The following is a 21,730-nucleotide window of genomic DNA, read 5'->3' on the forward strand; positions in this document are numbered from 1 at the left end:
ATATCAATAAATAAGCTTTCCTTCATTTCAACGTATTGTGTTAAATACACCAAAGCCTTCTTCGCTAAGTTCTTTGAATTTTCTTTTGTTAAAGCTTGTATGTTGAAGCTTTCTGAGTGGAGCATGTAGGTTGGGGTAGTGTTCCCTTAATTTCCCGAGTGAGGAAGACTTCTCGGTTGGAGACTTGGAAAATCCAAGTCACTGAGTGGGATCAGCTATATGAATCTTAGAACGCCATTGTGCTCGATCCTGTGTCATGTCCTTCGTTAGATCCAAGTACTCTAAGTCTTTTCTTAGAGTCTCTTCCAAAGTTTTCCTAGGTCTTCCTCTACCCCTTCGGCCCTGAACCTCTGTCCCATAGTCGCATCTTCTAATCGGAACGTCAGTAGGCCTTCTTTGCACATGTCCAAACCACCGTAACCGATTTTCTCTCATCTTTCCTTCAATTTCGGCTACTCCTACTTTACCCCGGATATCCTCATTCCTAATCTTATCCTTTCTCGTGTGCCCACACATCCAACGAAGCATCCTCATCTCCGCTACACCCATTTTGTGTACGTGTTGATGTTTCACCGCCCAACATTCTGTGCCATACAGCATCGCCGGCCTTATTGCCGTCCTATAAAATTTTCCCTTGAGCTTCAGTGGCATACGACGGTCACACAACACACCGGATGCACTCTTCCACTTCATCCATCCAGCTTGTATTCTATGGTTGAGATCTCCATCTAATTCTCCGTTCTTTTGCAAGATAGATCCTAGGTAACGAAAACGGTCGCTCTTTGGTATTTCTTGATCTCCGATCCTCACCCCTAACTCGTTTTGGCCTCCATTTGCACTGAACTTGCACTCCATATATTCTGTCTTTGATCGGCTTAGGCGAAGACCTTTAGATTCCAACACTTCTCTCCAAAGGTTAAGCTTTGCATTTACCCCTTCCTGAGTTTCATCTATCAACACTATATCGTCTGCGAAAAGCATACACCAAGGAATATCATCTTGAATATGTCGTGTTAACTCATCCATTACCAACGCAAAAAGGTAAGGACTTAAGGATGAGCCTTGATGTAATCCTACAGTTATGGTGTAAGATCATCATGTTGTCCCATCTCAATGGTGAATGTGAATGCGCCATCAAGTGTGAATGTAATCTTCTTTAACAAGTAATAGAATAATTTACATTAAATTCATCTTACACGAATGTGGGTTCAAATTCGTGAATTCAAATTTGAACGTAGAAGTGAACCACAAGGTTCAGCTCGAGTACAAATTTTGCTATGCAGCTACAATTATTCGTGTCAGTCGCACGCACTTACCATCAAAAGCCAAAACCAAAAAAGCGTGCACGCGCAACTGAACTTGGCACTCCTCAGTTTTGAATAGGTTCAATCACTATTACAATCATAACTCAGGACTCATAACTCAGAACGTTTAGATATAAATTATCATGGATAATTAGCACCAAAGTAAAATCTGTCAACTACAGCATCATTACAACAACTAATGCAGTCAGAAGCTGCATGTTAAAATTCACAAGCCGACCCCCGAATCGTCCAATTCTTCATTTTTCGGTCGAAACCGCCCAATTCCGGAGCCCTAAATATCACCTAAAACCAGAACATTGTCCTAAATTAGCTTTACCGGTTCACCACTGAACACAAAATTGACCAACTACCTTATATACAGCAGCCTAAAAGAACCACCTGGCAGAATACATACGCCTTCGACTCAAGACAAGATCGAATCTACTGTGGATGGCTATTATTTGTTTGAGGAACCTGAGTGCTCCCGTTTGCAATCAATGTCTGTTGGGCGGCAACAAGATGTGGTGGAGCGGACAGATTTGACGGAGGTCTTGGAGCAGCTGGAGTTGGTTGGGTTGGCTGAATTATGAACTGGTTAAGAGCAGCAGAGTAAGCACGGCCCGACAGGCTTCCACGCATCCGACCTGTTGGTCGCCAGTTCTCCCCAGATGACAAATCTGGTGATCCATCAGCCCCTGAAACTGCTTGCACCGTTCCCACTATGTTTCTGCCCTGCTCCATTGCTGCGGACCTAAAACCTTCAGCATTTGCCGCCAAAATTGGCCTGTTTCTCGGGGATTGATTTTGATCTGGCGTTGATGGAGACTGCCTGGACATCATAGCAGCTAGCTGCTGCTGAGCAATCATGAACCTTTGTTGGTTGTTTAAAGAACTTGATGTTTGACCAGTCCCAACTCGTACACTTCCTTGCTGGATTTGAGCCCGTGAGAGATGTGAAGATGATCCATTGGCGCTTGAAAACGGACCCACAGTCTGGGGAGTCCTTGGATTAAGAGCTTGCTGCAGATGTGCATTTTGGAACTCCATAAGGCCAACAGATGTCCGATTAGCACTCTGCATTTGACTTGGAGCTGGAAGGCCAACAACCTGTTGGGCAGATTGGCCATGACAATCCCAGTTCTGTAAGATTAATGAAATGCAACTCATTAGCTTGACAAAATGGACATCAAGAAAATATCCTTTAGATTGGAATTCCGTAAATTAGCACACGAAAAAAGTCCCTACAATGCTTTGACCAACAACCAATCAATCTGACAAGTGTTCATTAAAAATCAGGAGTTTGAGGTTCAGGGTTCCCAACTTGCATTTATACTGGTCGCCACCAGCACGACAAACTGGACATCAAGAAAAGTGGAAGGACTAACCTGTGTTGTTTGTGAGGGAGGTTGCATTGAGTGAGGAGCGACATTTGACACTTGAGGTGGATTCATTCGGGCCCTAGAAAAATGTTGCTGCCTTTCCATATCACTACATACTGCATTGACACCATTTGCTGTAGGTGTGACAGATTGGCCAACCTGTGAAAGAAGAGAGGCACTAGGGGGAGTATTTAAACTAGTTCTTGATCTTTGCTGCAATCCTGGCGTCTGGGCGGGAAGGGCCTGAACTGCTGTTGGTGTCCTGGGTAATACTATGTTCGCAAATCTCCCATACTCACTGCTAACAGTAGCATTTGAACTTGGCTGTTGTAACTGCAAATTATTGGAAGAAGAATATTGAGTAAGCATTGCAGATGCCACAGGATTAGTGTTCACATGGCTCTCAGTTCCTCGATCAAGCACATGAGAAATAGCATCAGTCAACACAGGCGGCTGTAAATAATTTGCAGGACCAGAGTGCAGGATACCACCATCCATTTGGGTGTCTGACCTTATACTGGAGGTCAACGAGCCATTAGGAAAGTAAATGCCAGACCAAAAGCCATCCTCTAGATGAGCAGGAACAGTTTGATTAACCCCGTTTGTGTTGCAAAGAGGCTTCACGTCTTCGGTCTCACAGGCACTCACAGTGTCCATCTCAGTATCATCCTCGGTAAGATCCAAAACAATAGGAAATGCAGATGAGATACAGGTAGATTCTTCCTGTTCAGACGTTTCTCTTTGAAGGGTCTTATCATGTGCCTGACCTAAGTCCTCACCATTCTCCAGTACAGCTTTCCATGATCCATCCATAGAGATTATCACTTCAGCGACGTTCTTTCCTACCTCTCTCAGGACCTACGGGAGAAAGTCAACTGATTTTACAATATTGGGTAAAAACATAACACAAACAGATATGGAAGAATGAAAAATAAATAACTACTTGCCTTAACCATATTTTGATCCACGCGAAGGTCCAAATAGCAGACATACTGATTACAGTGGGGGCAGCGCCAAGAAGGTCGTCTTAAATTTATATTGACATAATTACTGAAGTCGAAACACTATAGCTCATATAAGTCACAGAAAATTATATTAGAAGACTGTATTGACTACTATTAAAAGAAAATATAACTCCATGTGCAATGACAGAATAACATCAAATTTCATCGACTACCCAAAGCTCAACAGAATTTGAATTTCAAGTTCAAGAAAAAGTAACACTGAATTACAAAGAAAACTATTTATCTATCACCTTGTTTGGTATATTTTGTAAAAGAGAAGATAAAAGAAAAGAAGAAAGGAAGTAGAAAATCATGATATTTTCCTCTGTTAGGTTTAAACAAAAAAAAAAAAAAATACTCAGGATTAAAGGACAACAAATCTAGCTCCTAATTCTCAACTTCCCCTTCAAACCTCAACTACTATAGAACATTTTGGTGGGACATAGAACAAACTTTCACTCAGCCTTTTCTATCTTCCTTACAACCCCCATAGCATAAAAGTCATAGTACTATTTTAAAAATATCAATTTGAACCTGAACTCATAAGAAATATCTCCAACATATAAACCTGAAACCATGTCACCTCAAAACAGCACATCATATAATGCAGGTGGACAAGTTGGAAAAAAAAAAATAAATAAAAAAACCTAAGGTCTCATAAAAATCAATCATGCATGCAAAATGCATACAAATCGAGGAACAATTTTACAAGTCTCAAAAGCTTGTTACCTAACGATTATGCAGGAACTTGTAAACAAATATTTAAAACCAAGGGCATCAACAGGAGAAAAAGATGCATGGAGCACTCACCTGAAGATGTTTGCAAAAATGTCCTTTGACAGGAGTTTTTATACGTGTATAACTGTTTTGCAGATAAAAACAAAAGTAACAATCAGCATCATAACAATGAAGTTTCTCACAGAAGGATTAGTAAACTTCACATTTTTTGTCCATTTAACATAAAGAAATAAACAACCAAAAAATAGACAAGATATGAAACACACTTCAACCCAATAACAAATTTATTCACCAAAAGTAGGATGCATGACCAAAATGCTATTTTAATTGTTGAAATCAAAACTTAAACAAGCATAGAAGCAGCTGGCCTAACTGATGAAAAACCAAAAACATAAGAAAATTAGAATAAATGTTGTTTCACTCTTTCAGCCAAAAACCAAAAAGGTTTCGTCAATCAGAAGTTCAGAATATATGGAGTAGAAAGATCACATTAATAGGCATCAACATTTAACCTCCGATATCTTCATATGAAATTAACTCAGCCTCTCCAGATCAGATTGATAAAACATAAGCAGATATACCACAAAGTTTTTAGCATTGACATTTCTACTTAAGGTAAATTCTGATAACACAGTTCAGGTCAAATATCCAAGGAATACCCATTTCCAAAGTAAAAGATTAAAAATACAAGAAATAAGATAAGAAAAATATAGCAACACTAAATTTACAAGCAACGAATGTCAAGGCATACCTTATGGGACAATTGAGAGAAATCCTTGATGGCCCCTCTATTATATCAGGATCTAATGATTAAACGAAGACAATTACCCCTTTAATCATACTATAGCATTGTAAAAAGCTTAATGCTTTGCAGAAGTCCTGATTTATATATCTATATATATAGTAAATATTGAAAATATGATCAAGTGTCTTTTGACGTTTCCCATGAAGAATACCTGAATCTGAAGGAGAGACAGTGGGCTGAGTATAATCTTTCAGTGCTGGAGTCTCAGGTGATGGCGTGAGGCTCATAAAGGCAACCACTATGATATAGTTACCTAAAAATAGTTACAGAGCTGGATGAATATGGTACAAGAAAACTACAATAACTAGACAGTGAAGACTTGCATCCAAGCTTACCATTGAACTGACCCACAGCTTGCAGAAGATTTGATCCAAACTTAAGCATTCCGGTCACTATTGAAGGCACCTGAGGTCCAGTATCCTGAAAAAGAAAGTGAAAGGCACAGGCTATTACGAAATGAATACTATGTTACAATCCAAATTCTTTCACATTTAATTATTGAGTAAGCGGAACCACACAAACCATTGTAACGTTAATCCTTCTATCTACTCCCTTTCCATTTAGCAGAAAGCTACAGAAGTAATAAAAGAAAAAAAAACAATGTTACACAACAAAATAGGAACACCTCCAACTAAACTAAAAGGATGAGAGAAAAATGAGTCATACTTCACTTGCGGCGGACTTATAATACAGGCAGATGTCTCTAAATTATCTGTTTGTGCTACAAATAATCGCTTGAGGCAAACAGAAAGAGTGAGATCCAGAACAACTTCTCCAAATCATAATTCCATGTATTAAAGGAAAACAGTGTAAAGTAAACATTTAGAACAAGGAGAGAAACCACCACAATTATATAACCAAATAATAAAAGCTATGGTGACATAAATTATATGTATAGTTATTCTGTAATAAGCTAAATAACAACATACTTCTTAGATAGACATGGATAACTAGGATGCACTGAGGATGAGATCAGCCGTCCATATCAAATCTAACAACTGCTAAGACCTAAATTAAGGACTTGTGCTGCTAAATGTTGTTAGATCAGACATGGAATATGAAGATGCATCTCACTCAATACTATGTAAGATGGGGAATAAGCATCTAGAAGGAGACATAAGCCTCCATTAGACCAGATATGACCAATCACTTCGTGTATAATGTGTTTGCTTGTGTACGATGTATGACCACAGATGTTAGAATTGCATACATGTAAAAAAAACTACAAGACTCAAGTACTTACAAACACTCCAACATTGAAACTAAAATGGCATCTAACTTTAGAAGATGCTTACAATTTTTTCTTGCGGAGAATACTGTGTAGTCTTCGAAATATGGAAATCAAGCACATGTGCCCCATATCCAGGCTACAACACAATCAAACATACATCAAAACGAACGCAAAAAAAAGGATATCTACAAAGAAAAAAGTTGAAAAAGGGAATGAAGAGCCACCTGGACTTCGAGAGAGGCAAGTATATGGCCCATCTTCATCATTGGATAATACCTGCACCACAAACACAAGGAGATCTTTCAAAAGTGTAAAATTTGTACCCTCAGCAGAAGACATGGTTGATACTTCATAAAGCATGATTATTAGGATGAGCAAAGAAAGAATATTTTGAATCTTGGAGCTAAAGAAGTATTTAAACATCAACGAGAATCACAACAGAAGATGGCTAGAATGTGGGAAAAGATAGCATTTAAATGCTTATATATATGCATATACATGTCAAAAAAGCCAGGCCACATGTCATCCTATCCTTTCATTAATAAAACTTTCTACCTATTCTTAGTTAAACTCTAATTTCCAAATTCTAATATGGCATGGTGCGGGATCATTAGGTTGAGATGATATCATTTAAAAGGAAACAGCAAATAAAACTTATATCATATTTGTGTATACACAAATATGTTGTAACAAGCACAAAATTAAAGCACGATACAAGTTTCCACCTTTCCATTATTGTGTCTATTACAGAAAGAGAACAGCTAGCTCCAGTTTTAACATCCCCCAAGCTGCAGAAGCTACTCCCTATCTATAATTGCATAAGAAAATCATCAGCAACATTTACATGAAACAAATAATAATAATAATAACAATAATAATAATCAAATTAACAGAAAACCTCATTAGCTAGAGAAAAAAGTTCTTCAGTCTCCTTATCCGAAAACCATCCTGCCCTACAAGCATTCTACCAAGTAAAACAAAGTCAGCTCGAAAATTCATGCTTACATTCAAATTCTCAGAGTTAACCAAATAAGCTTGAAGCAACAAGCGGATAATAAAAACATGATCATGGGCAATCCGGATATGCTACTTGGGTAAATGGGTAGCACCCGTTTTGGCATTTATTCGATAAAATGAATCGCATTAGGGTTTTATACCTTAACAGAAATCATCAGCACCATGATAGCAGCCTCCAAAACTTTATCACTCTTGCGTTGGCATATCTACAAAAAATAGGCGTTTAAAGTATAAATTTTTCACTCAAAAAGAAAAGGGGAAAACTAACCGCAACCAGGAATTCACCAACTCGAAGAAGAAAAGTTCATTACCTGCTTCAACAACCCAGATAAATCTTGAGCAATCGCCGGAACCTCATTGTTTGCAACGGCATAGTCAATGCCTCTGCATTTTGCCAAAGCAATTTCACACAAAGGAAGGAAATTCAAGGAATCGAATTAGGGATTGAATAGAATGGGGAAGGGTTTTTACCTCGAAAGGGAAAGGCAGAGATTGAAGAACTCCATGGCCTCGCCGCGATAGCCAGATTTGACGTGAGCCTCCAAGCGCTCGGCGACGGCGGCGACTCGGTAAGAGTTAACGAGGGAAGCGGAGATGTGCTGCTGCCCAACGCCTCCAACGTTCAGACTGATTAAGTTGCTTACCGCCTGCGGTGTTAGCGTTGTTCCGCTCATTAGCTCACACAGACACACCGACCACACCCACACCTACACGCGGCCCTCTCTCTCCAGGCTTTTCAAATGTTATAAAAACTGCAGGAGAAATCAGAAAAAACTTAAGGTTGTGGAAAAACTAAGTAAAACAAAATCTGCGGGACCCATTACACAGTAAATCTTATAATTTATATCTATGAAATTTTATTTAAACTCATATAATCTCTTTTTACATCGAACATATTTTCTAAACTCATAACTCTATTAATTAATGATACATATTTGTCAATTAAAAGAGGATGAAAACACAACTTAATCTTCTATCATACAAAAAAAGTAATGTGTAATAATGTAATTTCATATATCCAAATTTTACTGTTTTTTATTAAATTCTCGTCTACAAATGATGTTAAAATATCTCTAATATTTAAAATTTAAAAAAAATATATCAAACACAAAAAACCTCACACTCCCCCCCCCCCACGTTCTCTCTCTCCTCATTTTCTAAAAAAATATGTTCATACACACAAAGTATGTAGATAAATGCTAGTTACTTTTTATCAAACTATTAATATCACTTTCAACCCAAATTTACTACTTAAATTACCCTCATAAAACCACTTCAATACATATATTTAACTTTACACCCATTTAAAAAATAAAAACCCAAAATCAATATTCTATAACTCGTTCAAGGCATAAAGAGAGTAAATTATATGTTATACAAAGCTGGAAATGGTGCAGTTTTCGTCATTCGGATATACAGTTAAGTCAAGTTTAAATAATTGTGTCATCTCAGTGCTAATGTTCCATCCCAGCTCCTGCATTTGTCAAGTTCAAGCTTAATTAATTAGAGCTAGGTGTAAATTATATGTTATACAAAACAGACAACGTGTAGTGTAGAAGCTTTAAAATAGTTTGTTGTGCGTCAATGTTCTAGTCAATTTCTGCATGTTACTTGTCCAGAAGATTAACTGCCTTCACAGAAACAAGTTGAAGGGTTTGGATAATACTAATCTATGTTGTAGTTGCCAGCCAAAAAGCCAAGAAAATTACATCTCTAGTGTAGGCTATAATTTTATGGGCAAGTGTAATAGAAAAGGCGTTAATTTTGTTTCTAAATCCTAAAAATTTGAAATCAAATGGAAAAAATTTGCATAAATCGATTCATACATCAATTTGAGGATTCAAAACTTCAAAACCATCATTCACTGGTCAATAAAAGCATATTTTATCTATGAGAGTGTCTTAAAAGTTTAGCTAGAATGAACCTAAGATAAATATTGCGTGATCGTAAGGTTGACCCATGAAATCAGAAGCACTCTTGATTGACATACACTAGTCGAGTTAGGTAGAACTTTGGCGTTGGAAGAGTGTGCCTTGTGGATGCCAACGCGAACTGGTTTAGAGAGAGCAGAATCCAGTAGGATATATACTGTACCCATTCATCTTCCTGTGATGAATCAAGTATTTAGTAGCAACCGTGCAGGAAAAATATCACCAAATTCTCCAGTAGCAAGACCTAGGCAACTTGCAGGAAATTTAAAATACAGTTTCTTTTGGTTGCTCAGATCCACATTTGAAGTAGTACCTATGAGGTCCTACGAAAAAAAATGTTTGTTTATGGAAAGCTTCATTCTTTTGTCGATGTTTTACGGTCCATCTATTATTATTGTTGAGTCGTTGACACAGGTTGCGGTTGCTCTGTCACATGCTGCAATATTAGAAGAGTCAATGAGGGCAAGGGATCTCCTTATGGAGCAGAATATTGCGCTTGATTTAGGCAGGAGAGAAGCGGAGACTGCAATTCGTGCTCGCAATGAATTCTTGGCTGTTATGAACCACGAGATGAGAACTCCCACGCATGCAATTATTGCTCTTTCTTCTTTGCTGAAGTTCTCAAAAGAAGGGAGAGATAATCACTTTTATCTGCGCGTACAGGTTTGTTTCGTCAAATACTTGTTTGAATCTGTTCATCTTTTGGAAGACCATTCTGTTCATTTGAAGTTATTATAGTATATTACGTTCTCCTTTTCTGGCGTAGGTCAAAGATTCAGGATCTGGAATCAATCCTCAGGATATCCGAAAGCTGTTTACCAAATGTGCTTGTACTCAGACTTCAGCTACTCGAAATTCTGGATGCCATGTAACAGCTGTAAGCTTAGTCGATGAGTTATTGCATGTTACTTCACAAGGGCACAAGGTGGTGTTCATGGACGTGAGCATGCCAGGAATAGATGGTTATGAACTTGCTGTCCGTATACATGAAAAGTTCACAAAACGTCATGAGCAGCCGGTATTAGTGGTACTTACCGGATGCATAGACAAGATGACAAAGGAGAACTGCATGAGGGTTGCTATGGATGGTGTTATACTAAAACCATAACTGATTTGTGCAATCGTTACAGAAGAGAAGCAAAGTTAACAATAACTGATTTGTGTAAACTGGTAACGCTAACTTTTCTCTATCTATCGCTCTACCTAGTTTGCAAGTTATGTGTAGTTTCCCTGTTGCTAAATTTGGATCGTATTATATTCAACCGGTTGCCCTTGACCAGATTTCTTATCTGCGAACAAATTAAGCCTCCGATCATTTCACAACTATATCAATGTAAAGTAAAGTGCACAAGATGTATCGTGGTGCACCCCAATGTTTGGGCTACGTCCACACTAATGTTGATATTGTTTCAATCTGAATGGTGAATATACAAGAAAGCTAGAGGCAGTGTGCTCTCTAGCCCATTTTCTATGGCCTAAGCCTTGCCCTCAATCTTGGCCTCCCTCAATGAGGAGAGTGAGGAGTCCTTTTATAGAGGACTCCTCACTTATTACATATTTGTCCCTTCATTTATTACATAATTACATTTGAGTTATTCGAGTATTTATACGAGATCTAAATACGGATGCCCTAAATATGGTACAAACAGTAGTCCCTCAAGTCTTCAGTCAAGAGAGTTTTTTGGCTGTAGACTTGAAATTCAGTCCATGTGTGGGCCGAAGTAACTAGATGTCGTCCAGAACTGATACTCGATATGAGGCGGTGCTCAATGTGAAATGATGTTCAACTAGAAGTAGCACATGTTGCGAGGCTGCTCGGCTTGTGGCTTCTGCTGCCTTTGTTGGCTCGGCTTGTGGCGTTGAAGGTGAGGGAGTCCCTTTTATAGAATAAAGGTTTGCTACTCAATACATAAATAATGGGCGCTCTTTAATGAAAGTGAGGGAATCCCTTTTATAGAATAAGGGTTCGCTCCTCAGTACATAAATAATAGGCTAAGTCCACCAAGTATTTTTCATGAGGCCCAGTTGCGGAAGCCCAATATATGGTACATAGTGTAGTCCTCCAAGTCTTCAGTCAATAGAGTCTGTTAGCTGGAGACTTCAAATTCAATCCATGTATGGGCCGAAGCGGCGGTTCTTCGGAGACGATCTCTGTATACCATGCACTGAAGGTTTGTAGGTGAAGCTTTGAAGCTGGAGCTTTTGTAAATGAAGTTTTTGAAGCTGATTGACATGAATGATGCCCATGAATGTTTATGTTGATTGACATGAGTGATGCTCATGTATAATTTTTTAGGGTACTGGACGTACCTTTGATCACCTAGTTGGTGATAATAACGGTAGGCTGCCGAATAATTTTGGAGTACTGGACGTATTTTTGATCACCTGGTTGGTGATAATAGCGGTAGGCTACCGAATAATTTTGGAGTATTGGACGTACTTCTGATCACCTGATTGGTGATAATAGCGGCAGATTGCCGAATAATGTTGGAGCACTGGACGTACTTTTGATCACCTAGTTGGTGATAATAGTGGCAGGTTGCCGAATAATTTTGGAGTACTGGACGTACTTTTATGTTTTTTGCCTTCTTTACACATCAGTATAAATATATAATAATTGCTCCAGTTTGCAGAAAACAACTTAATAAAATATTCATCAATGATAGTGGGTATGGTGGGTATGGGTGTGCCATGCTTTCCACTTCCTCGGCTTTTCTCCATCTCCGGACATCTTTTCATTTTTCATTATTTTCCTCCCTTTATTCCTTGCTTTTGCCTTCTGCTTTTACTTTGTTTTTCTGCTTTGCTTTTGCTTTCTTCTTTTCTCTTTTCTGCTGCATGGTCCACAAGTCCATCCCCAAGGCTCCATTTTTAGTGAAAAAGAATTCCTGTGAATCATAATTGATACCACCTCTGCCATGCCGTGATGACTATATCCTTTGAGCATTGAGTTCCAGCATTTCAAATCAGGGTCCGAGATTTGGGAAAATATAGAATAAGCAGCTTCAAGGGTACCATTTTTTGAATACGTATCTACAAGACTCCCGCAAACTGACATTTCAACATCGTGCCCAGTTTTTACAGCCCATGAGTGAATCATCTCACCTTGTTTTAGCATGGCAAGATCGGAACAAGCACTCAACACTCCACTGAGAGCAAAGCTGTCAATCTTATGGTCTTCCTGGCACATTTCATAAAAGAACTTAATTGCACTCTCCCCATCAGTCAATCTCGAAAAACCCATGATCATCTCAGTCCATAGAACAACATCCTTCTTTATGATGGAATAAAACACCTTCTGAGCATCATCCGATTCAGCATTTCGAAAATACATAGACACTAGTGCAGTTCCTACAAAAATGCTCTTCTCAAATCCTGCTTTTGTGACCTGTCCGTGAAGTGACTTGCCATAGTTGGAAACTAGATCTGTGCCTGTTGCGGATATGATGACTGCAAAAGTATTCTCATCTGGTTTAAGAAACGATGTTTTTTTCAACTGGACAAATAAATTCAAGGCCTTCTCACCATCACCATGTTCCGAACACCCAGAAATCATTGTGTTCCAAGAGACCAAATCCAGGTTGCACATTCCCTTAAACATGCCAAATGCTACTCGAGTGTCACCAGAATTGCAATACATGTCAAGCAAGGAATTCTGCAAAGCTAAATCAGCTAGCGTTTTTGAAACTATGACTCGGGCATGGATGAGTTTCCCCGGATAAAAATATCTTAATCTGTTGCAAGCAGTCAAGACCATTGAATATGTGAATTGAGTAGGAACAATTCCAGTCCTCAACATGCCATCAAAGAGAGAAAGCCCTTCCGCTGTCTCATCAATCTTCAAATTCCCAAAAATCATTGAATTCCAAGCAACAACATCTTTTTCAACCATCCCGCCAAAAACTTTCCTCGCTGATTCCAAATCCCTACAGTTGGAGTACATCCCAAGTAAAGCAGTTTGAAGACAAACATCACTCAAGAACCCAAACTTCAGAACTTGGGCATGAATCAAAGAGCCAATCAACCAATCCTCAAGAGTATAAGACGCCCGCAGTAAGATCGTGAAAGTCGAACCATTTGGCCTAAGACATTCAACTCCGATTTCGTTAAATAGCTCACAAGCCAAAATCGCACTGTTTGAGTCCCAGGAATAGGCCGCAATGAGCGCATTGAATGAAACCAGATTTCGTTGAGGCATTTTGTCAAACATCTTCCGCGAGTCCCCAAGCGATCCACATCGCCAGTACTTGGATATGACATTGTTGTACAGGTGTGGCGGGCGCGAGCCGTCGATGGTGGTGGTAAGGAGGAGAGCGTGGAGCTGCCGCGCTTGTTTCGGCGAGGTAACGGAGGTGCGTTTTTGTATCAGAGCTGCTATCTCATACGACGGTGGCATATAAATTAGTTCAACACTATTACCCGCCAAAAAAAGGAGCGGCTTGGATCCGAAGCACAACAAATTGCAATATATCACAACCGTCCCTGATGTTTCCCAATATATCACCGAACACCCCAACCAGCTTTCTAAACGCTGCGTTTCGTGTCCTCTCCAGACTCTCTGACGCGATGTGCAGTGATTCGAAGCTCTCGCGGCTGTGCCGTTTGGACGACGATTTTCTCCGTCCGTACACCGTCAGTTCCGTCCACACTGCCGTATTAGGGTTTCGTTTCATTGGTTTCAGAAGCTCATTTCTCTGTTCCTTTTGCAGGAATCCGGCGTCGTTTTGGTAGCCCAAGAAAGCGAAGTTCTGGTCACTCTCTCAGGTTCTTCGACAAGTCAAGCTCTGGACTCTGAAAATGTCAGTTTCTCTATCTCTCTCTTTCTAGAAACTGCAAATTTGACTTCCTCTGATAAAAAGGCTCAAACTTTCCTTGATCAGGTAGTGGCGATAGGATTGGATTGTAAGAGTGATTGTATGTGTCCGACTAAAATCGTAACTCACTTGGTAATTTCCTATATATATACATAGGGAAGTTTGGTACTCCAAAAATCTCATTTTACACTCCTCACAAGTGTATTTTTCTTTCTAGAAAGTTTGGAGTGTAGAACGAGATTTTTGGAGTGCTAATAACGATTTCCTATATATATATATATGTATGTATATGTGCGTGTATATATATTTCATATGAATGAATCATATGTGCTCATTTTTCTGTTTTTAAACTTTGTATACGTTGGAGCTTCAAATTGTGCTGTTTTTCAAACAGATGGTTTTGCTGACAGTGGAGGGTCCATATGTCAAGCATCTGGCATGCAATGTTCTTGTTGCTGTGTCGGAATTCCTTGTTACAACTTCTCTGACTAGGACAAATGTAATTATAGATGGGATTTTACTGGGTTTTGTGTTTCATTTGTTAGTTCTATGTGTTTTTTAGGGGGAGCAACTGGGAAGGTTTTATCCGTTTGTTGTGTGTTTGTATGAATTTGGCAATCACTGTGGCAGTGTCTTGTTCTTCATCATGTTCTGTGGATGGAGCTGATGATCTTCATTCTGGTTCGTCGAGGTTGATTCTTGTGTTAAAGCCTAAGCTGGAAAATGCTGACTGGTCTATCACGGCTGGTGTAGTTTGGGTTTTACGTGATATAAGGAAATATTTGAAGTCAGAAGACGATGATGAACTTGTTGAGGTATTCTTTGATTCTATCAATTCCGTTCTTTCAACTATGCCTTGGAATTTACTAGATGAGATTCATGTTGGTGCAAAGCCTGATGCTCAGAAAGGGTCCAGAGCAGATGCTTTGTTTCAAAGATCCTTGTTTCTAGGAAATTTGATTCAGTTTCTCCGTTCCATGGTTGAGCAAAGTGGTTCTGCGAAAGCTTCAGGTGGATCTACAGACAAACATCACCCAGTTCTTTCTACATTCATCACCCTTGTTCCGCAGCTTTTATGTTGGTGCCTTGGTGAGCAAGCACATTGCAGTAATTTCAACAAGTGCATCTCTCAATACTTTAGACACAAGTTATTGGTATGTGTTTGCCTGAGTCCTTTCTTGAAGATAACTATTGATGTTTAGAAGATTTTAGGGATGTTGGTTGTGTATCTATGCAGAAAACCTAAGCATTACACAAAAGTTTGATGTCACAAAGCATGAAATGGATAACTGTCATGCATCTGCAGTTTGAAAATAGCTTAAGCAGCAGGCTTAGGTTTTCCCGTTTCTAATGTTAAGTTCCTGAAAAATAAAAAGCTTAGTTGAGTTGGATTGAGTAGTACCTAGACTTCTAGATCCTTCAATATTCCCGCCAATACCATCTGTATAAGTCTCAAGTTGTTGTGTACGTATGATGCTGGTGTGGTATAGGCCTTTACTAACGAGATGCTAGTCAATATCTGTTTCTCCTTTTGGAAACAATAATATTTCCTACAACATTTTCCTTTGTATTTATATGAGAATTAACATGTTCTTTTGGTGCGTTACCGTTGTAGTTTTATAATGACGTTTATATAAATCTACAGAACATAATATGTTATTTGCATATTTTCCTGGGAAAACGCTTCTTGACTTAGTTTATTAGATTATTACTTATGCTTGTGTTAAATCCTGACAATATAATTTGATTGCAAGTACATGGTGCAAACCTACAGATGCTTATGATCAGGCTCATTTTCCAAACCTACCCTCAGCAGTCGGTTCTTGTTTCATGGTTGCAACTTGTCCATGATTACTTTGGAGAGCTTCTGCGGTAACCCATTACTCCTCTTGAATATCAGGATGATTGCCTAGAAGGGTCTCCATTTCTATCCAATGTTTCTGATGCAGAAGTAAACAGTCTGTCTTCCCGCCATCTGCAAAGACAGGCTATTTTCCTCTTTCTGAGGTGTTCTTTTGGTTTGATTAGCTCAAAAGAAGGAACTAACAACAAATGTGCTTGTGTTATTTGGAACTTACGCTTGATGTGTGACTCAAAAACAGAGCTGGATTGTTGTGGAAGAAAGAAAGGTCTATTGGAGCTTTATATTTCCGCTTCAAGGGCATCTTCCAACTGATATGTTAGTGGACCATGAAATGTATTTTGAAAAATGTGTGACTTTGCTAAATCATTCCTCCAACTATACATTAAAGAGGTGTGACCTTTTATTTCTTCAGAAGTTGGTGCATAGTTAATTAAATTGTACTATATGTGCATCGAAGTTCTTAATGTATTTGGCTCGTGTCTATTGCTTCGAAGGATTGCATTATTCGTTGATTTGTACTCAAAATTTTCATTTCTTGGCCCTATCTTGAACTGTAGGATGATGTATTATTCAAAGTTCTCCTGCAATTGCTCCCTGTCCTTTTTGTGCCGAAGAATGGTAAGGAATAAATATCCTACTTTTTTCATTTTTCTGAAAAGTATTTTCACGGATTCTTTTTAACAATTTTTGTGTTTAATATAGGTTGGAAAAGGAAAAGGGAGCATTTCAGGATTCAGAGGGCAATACGTTTTTTCATGTCTTGGATATTTTCAATCCTGTGCTCTTATTCCATCTATTTCTGTTAGAGGCAAGATGCTCATTATTTGATATTTATATAGCCACCCATTTCTACCTTGGCATGTTTCTATTTTTTAATTTGAGGTCAGTGGTCTTGGTGGGGAGGGGGGAAAGGAATCCTTGACGATATGACAGTTTGCGTCTTTTCAATTTTGCAGTTGAGGTATGACCATCAGGTGCTCCTTGATTACCTTATTTCGAAAGATACCGGAATCAGCTGTGCAGAATATCTTTTAAGGTCTTTATTCTACTAGTTATATTCTACTTCTCTAAACTTGAGAAAGCTAGGGGCCCATTTGAATCAAACAGTCTGATAACCATTTCATTTTTTGTTTTTAGTTTTCACGTTTTGGTTAGAAATAAAGAGGAAATAAGGAAGAAAGGAGAGATGGATAAGGATAGACGAAGGGTGGTGGGAAGAACGTGGAAAAAATGAATATAGAATGATACACAACATGAAAACCAAACCAAATACTGAGAAGAAATTTAAGTAGGTTTTCTCTTTCTAGTTTTTGGTTTTTATTTTGTTGTTCGATGCGCATTTCTCCGTTCTCCCTTCTACTACACTTTCTCCACATTTTTTATTCATTCATCATTCCATATACTTTGCCTCTAAGTTTAGTGTGAAGAAATGAAAACTACAAACGAAATGGTTATCAAATGGACCTTGAATTGTACTTTGCTACTTTTGCTTGTTTCAAATTCAACCCTTAAGCCTGTTTGCTGTTCTGGTGATTGTTACCTACTTTAAGCCTTATTATGGTTTTATTCTTTGATTTTTTGAATTATTGGTTAATCATGAATTGAAATGGTGAACTACGATATGAGGCATGAACCCTCTACTCCTGAATGACCTCTCTTAACTGATTAGCAGCAAAGGAGAAAGAAAACGAATGTAGTTGACCCTAGAGATTCGCATTTGCTTCATAATTGTATTTTTAAATTTCTTCTCACTGTGCTTAATGCATTCTTTCATAGGTGCTTGCGTAAAGTGTTCAATTCATGAAGCTTATTTGTGGAGTTTTCAGTGGGTCGACATGCTACAAATCGATCATCTAAGAGAAGAAAAGTTGCATCGGATGTCTGGAGTTGCAAGAGCACTCAAAGTGGAGGAAAGTATTTTAAAGAAGCCAAAGGGTGCCTACTTTCATTGAAAAATTCGATTGAAAATCTACACCGAAAGGATCTCTTTCCTTACAATCCTAATGTTCTTCTGAACCGGTGTGTCTTTGAACTAAGTTCCATTATGCTTAGCAGTAAATTATTGAGTGCTTTTACTATACAGGGTTTAATTTTACTTTCTAAACTTATGACATGTATTTTGGCCGTTTCTGCACTGAACTTCTGTCTCTTCGACTGCAGCTTAACGCGATTTCAGGAACTCTGTTTTGAGGAAAAGAAGTAAACTTCTAACTTCTAAAGGACTGAGTGGTTCGAGCTCTTCGCGATTCTTTCCAGCATATATAAAGATGTTTTTCGAAGAAGTGAATGAGTAGAAGAAAAAACCTTGTAATTGAGGTAATTTAGATTTGTTGTACATAGATGCTCATTTCTCAAAATTTCCCCTAACAGGGAGAGAAGCAAAGAAGTTTAATTTGTAGAAACAATTATACACGAAATCCGAGTGACTCGTGCGCTCTGTGTTAGGGGTGGTTTCAAAAAACTGAAAACCGAAAAAAGGGGACCGAACACTGAATCGAAACTGAAAAACCGAAAACCGAAAGAAAACCGAACCAAAGAAAAAATCGAACCGAGCCTTATTGGTTCGGTTTCGGTTTTGAAGGTTTGGAAACCGAACCAAACCGAACCGAATCCCTTTACACTTTATGAATGTATGCCCATTATTTTGAAACTTTGTTGCCAAGTTTGAAACTAAGCCTAGGGCTTTTTCCAGGAGCATACTTGGTTCAATTAAGGAGGATGCTTCATTAGTTATAAAGGAAAGTTTTGGAAGGCTTTGGAACTTGGAAGAGCTTATCTATCTATTTACTTTTTGAATGGATATGATGATCATTTTTCTTTGCAATTGAGGTTGTTGATAGCATAAGATTAGTTTATATGATCTTGTATATGTACAACTACCTTCCCACTTTCCCACTTTCCCCTTTTTTATTATTAGTCTAACAATGCAAGCCTCTTTTCTAAATTCTATATTAAAAAATGATCAAGTTTTAGAAAAGGGAAATTTTATTCAAACTCATTTATTCTCTTTCTACACCTAACGTATCATTTTTTATTTTGAAATTCTAAATGTGTGCAACAATTCTCTTTCAACATCCAAAAAATAAAAATAAAAAAATTCTAGCACTAGAAAACTCTACCCACCCTACTAAGGGTGGGCATGGGCTGGGCTAGCCCCAAATTTGAAGGGACCGGACCAGACTTGTTTTACAATGCAACGGGCCAGGATAGGGCGGGTATAAGGATTTTGAGATGTAGAACAGGACCTAACCCGACCTGTTTAAAACGGGTTGGGTCTATTGGTCCAATCCCAAGCTTGGCGAAGTAACGATTTCGGACGGATGGGCATTGCCGCTGAGTTATAGATCCACCGCAAAAGTAGAGCCGTTGAGCTTGTGGTCAATGGAGAGTTGAATATCGGGGTGCGATATGAACAAAACTGTAAAATAATAAGAATATTATTAAACAAACTGAGAATGCTGAAATAGCTACAAAACCCTAAGAGACTACATTATGACTAACTTATATACTACGAGCTACAAAACACCATATATATAGAGAACTAACATAACCCTAATAAGTAAGAAAGCAAAACCCTAATACTAACGGGCTAAGCCCAAATTCAAACAATAAAATAATCCTAAATTCCAACACCCCCGTCAAACTTATGGCGATACACGACAAGAGTTTGCAACAAGAAGATGCGGATGCAAGCTTCGTTAGGCGGACACGACAAGACAAGCTCCATTAGGCGGACACGATAAGGCAAGCTCCATTAGGCGGATACGACAAGGCAAGCGGGCGAGCAAACGAACAATTCAGGCTTCAATCAACAAAGGCCTAACCAAAGGCCTTCAAACAAATCATAATAGCCCAACAGATTGTGAGCTTCATACCTTTTTTTTTTTGTGTGCGAACAAGTGCAAACAGCGATGAAGCGACTTTTGGTTACAGACGGCAGGTGGTGGTGACAGCGTTCGAAGGCGATGGCATTTTGGTGTAGCTTTGGTGGTTCTGGTAGGTTACATCAGGGAAATCATGGATGCAGAGCAAAAGTGGCAGGTCAGGTACAAGTGCGGGTTGATTAAGCTGCATGGCAGTGATGCGGGGATGGGAGTTGTTGCAGCGGCAATCAGAAACTGGTGTGGGTATGGTTGCGGATCTAGGATCTAGTAGTGGTTCAAAACAAACCAGAGAAGAATCTACGAGGAACCGAGACATACAAACGAAGACCAACAAACTAACATGAATAGAGCAAAAGCAGATTAAACCCAAAAGATCAAACCTGTTTGATACCAAGTTAAATATTAGGGTGCGATACGAACAAAACTATAAAATAATAAGAATATTATTAAACAAACTGAGAATGCCGAAACGGTTACAAAACCCTAAGAGACTACATTGTGACTAACTTATTATTCTACGAGCTACAAATCACCATATATATAGGGAACTAACATAACCCTAATAAGCAAGAAAGCGAAACCTTAATATAAACGGGCTAAGCCCAAATTCAAACAATAAAATAATCCTAAATTTCAACATGGAGAGCACAAAGTTTGCCGACACGTCGAAAAACAACGTGGAGAGAATCACAGTAACAAACCAGAACGATAGCTATTGAATTTTGTGAAGATCCATTTGAATTTAAAGAAAGAAGGAATATTTGGGTCGGGAAAGGAGTTGGTTTTGTGGGAGAAAAACCCAATTTCGAAGATGATTCCTGGATTGGATTCTGGGAATTTGTGGGTTTTGTGGGATTTTTGGGATTTTTGGGAAATGGTTTTGGTTTCTTGGCAGGAAGAAGAAAAGTTTCATAACTGCATTTGCTTTGATGATGAACACGCGACTTGGCAGAAAGAAGAAAAATTTTCATTGAGTTTGGTGATGGCACGCATTTCCTTGGCAGAAAGTCTTGCCACATGTGTTCTAAATTAAATCCAATCAAATCCAACAGTTGAACAGTTTGATCTGGGGCCACATTTCTTATAACTTTTAGGCCCGCCCCGCCCCTCCCTGTTTCTTATACACAAAATTAAGACCCGTTTTGTACCCGTCCCGACCCGCAGGTCCAAGACCCATTTGCCCACCCCTACACCCAACCTCTCCCTACCCAATCACCCCTAGTTTCTACTTTTCCCCTACCCCATTGCCACCTCATCTATCACCCACAATGAAAACCCCAAAGATCTCAGCCATCACTCACTTTAACTTGTTGTTCAAGAACTGGATAGTTAGACAAAATGTACTCAAGAATTTCATCACTCACTTAACTTGTCGCAAGTGAAGAACGTTGAGGGACTTGAAAATAGGAGTGTGTCCACAACAGTGTAGACTTGGATTGTCAAAACTCATTAAGTTCTCCCATGCAAAATGCAAGAACCACTTCAACGTACCCTTATTTGCTTGACATTGATACCTAATACCTTGCGGGTAAATGCATAATCTTTTGGAAGCAAACTGTCAACAAAAAACCCCACCTCAAGTATTTGAACTCTCTTTTCTAATGCAAACTAAATCCAGCTATCAATGCAAACTATTTTTGGTTTTTATTAGGATTAATTGATTAATCGTTTTTCTTATCAAATCGTGTTCAATGATCGATGGCTATAATTTGAAGTTTTGAACTTAAAAATTTTCAACTTCCAATCCTACTTCTACTGC

General features: G+C 38.7%; 2 protein-coding genes and 2 pseudogenes across 2 annotated transcripts; 2 read left to right on the forward strand and 2 right to left on the reverse strand.

The window, feature by feature from the left end:
- Window positions 1–1,418: 1,418 nt before the first annotated feature.
- Window positions 1,419–8,236, reverse strand: LOC126625289 (E4 SUMO-protein ligase PIAL2-like). The gene is made up of 16 exons (XM_050294378.1): window positions 7,950–8,236; window positions 7,790–7,862; window positions 7,619–7,684; window positions 7,360–7,425; window positions 7,187–7,269; window positions 6,686–6,737; window positions 6,526–6,597; window positions 5,897–5,964; window positions 5,753–5,801; window positions 5,566–5,650; window positions 5,382–5,483; window positions 5,177–5,228; window positions 4,498–4,549; window positions 3,631–3,747; window positions 2,690–3,541; window positions 1,419–2,444 (listed from the first exon to the last, which is right to left on the reverse strand). Exons 1-16 carry the CDS (start codon window positions 8,150–8,152, stop codon window positions 1,746–1,748), a joined length of 2,691 nt encoding a protein of 896 aa, XP_050150335.1. The 5' UTR covers window positions 8,153–8,236; the 3' UTR covers window positions 1,419–1,745.
- A 914-nt stretch (window positions 8,237–9,150) lies between these two features.
- On the forward strand, window positions 9,151–10,671 carry LOC126625519 (ethylene receptor-like; annotated as a pseudogene).
- Window positions 10,672–11,948: 1,277 nt separating this feature from the next.
- Window positions 11,949–13,820, reverse strand: LOC126625291 (pentatricopeptide repeat-containing protein At3g50420-like). The gene has a single exon (XM_050294381.1). The coding sequence runs from the start codon at window positions 13,803–13,805 to the stop codon at window positions 12,195–12,197; it is 1,611 nt and encodes a 536-aa protein (XP_050150338.1). The 5' UTR covers window positions 13,806–13,820; the 3' UTR covers window positions 11,949–12,194.
- Window positions 13,821–13,894: 74 nt separating this feature from the next.
- Window positions 13,895–18,504, forward strand: LOC126625520 (uncharacterized; annotated as a pseudogene).
- The last annotated feature ends 3,226 nt before the right edge of the window (window positions 18,505–21,730 follow it).

Source organism: Malus sylvestris, chromosome 6, assembly GCF_916048215.2.
Source record: "Malus sylvestris chromosome 6, drMalSylv7.2, whole genome shotgun sequence".
Lineage (NCBI taxonomy): Eukaryota > Viridiplantae > Streptophyta > Magnoliopsida > Rosales > Rosaceae > Malus > Malus sylvestris.

What these genes read in the sequence shown, in the direction of transcription:
- LOC126625289 (XM_050294378.1), bottom strand. Translation starts at nt 8,152, where the DNA reads ATGAGCGGAACAACGCTAACACCGCAGGCGGTAAGCAACTTAATCAGT. An exon ending in TGCTGATGATTTCTGTTAAG is followed by an intron (nt 7,426 to 7,618) that starts GTATAAAACCCT and finishes TTTACTTGGTAG; the next exon opens with AATGCTTGTAGGGCAGGATG. An exon ending in GAAGGATTAACGTTACAATG is followed by an intron (nt 5,651 to 5,752) that starts GTTTGTGTGGTT and finishes TTTCTTTTTCAG; the next exon opens with GATACTGGACCTCAGGTGCC.
- LOC126625291 (XM_050294381.1), bottom strand. Translation starts at nt 13,805, where the DNA reads ATGCCACCGTCGTATGAGATAGCAGCTCTGATACAAAAACGCACCTCC.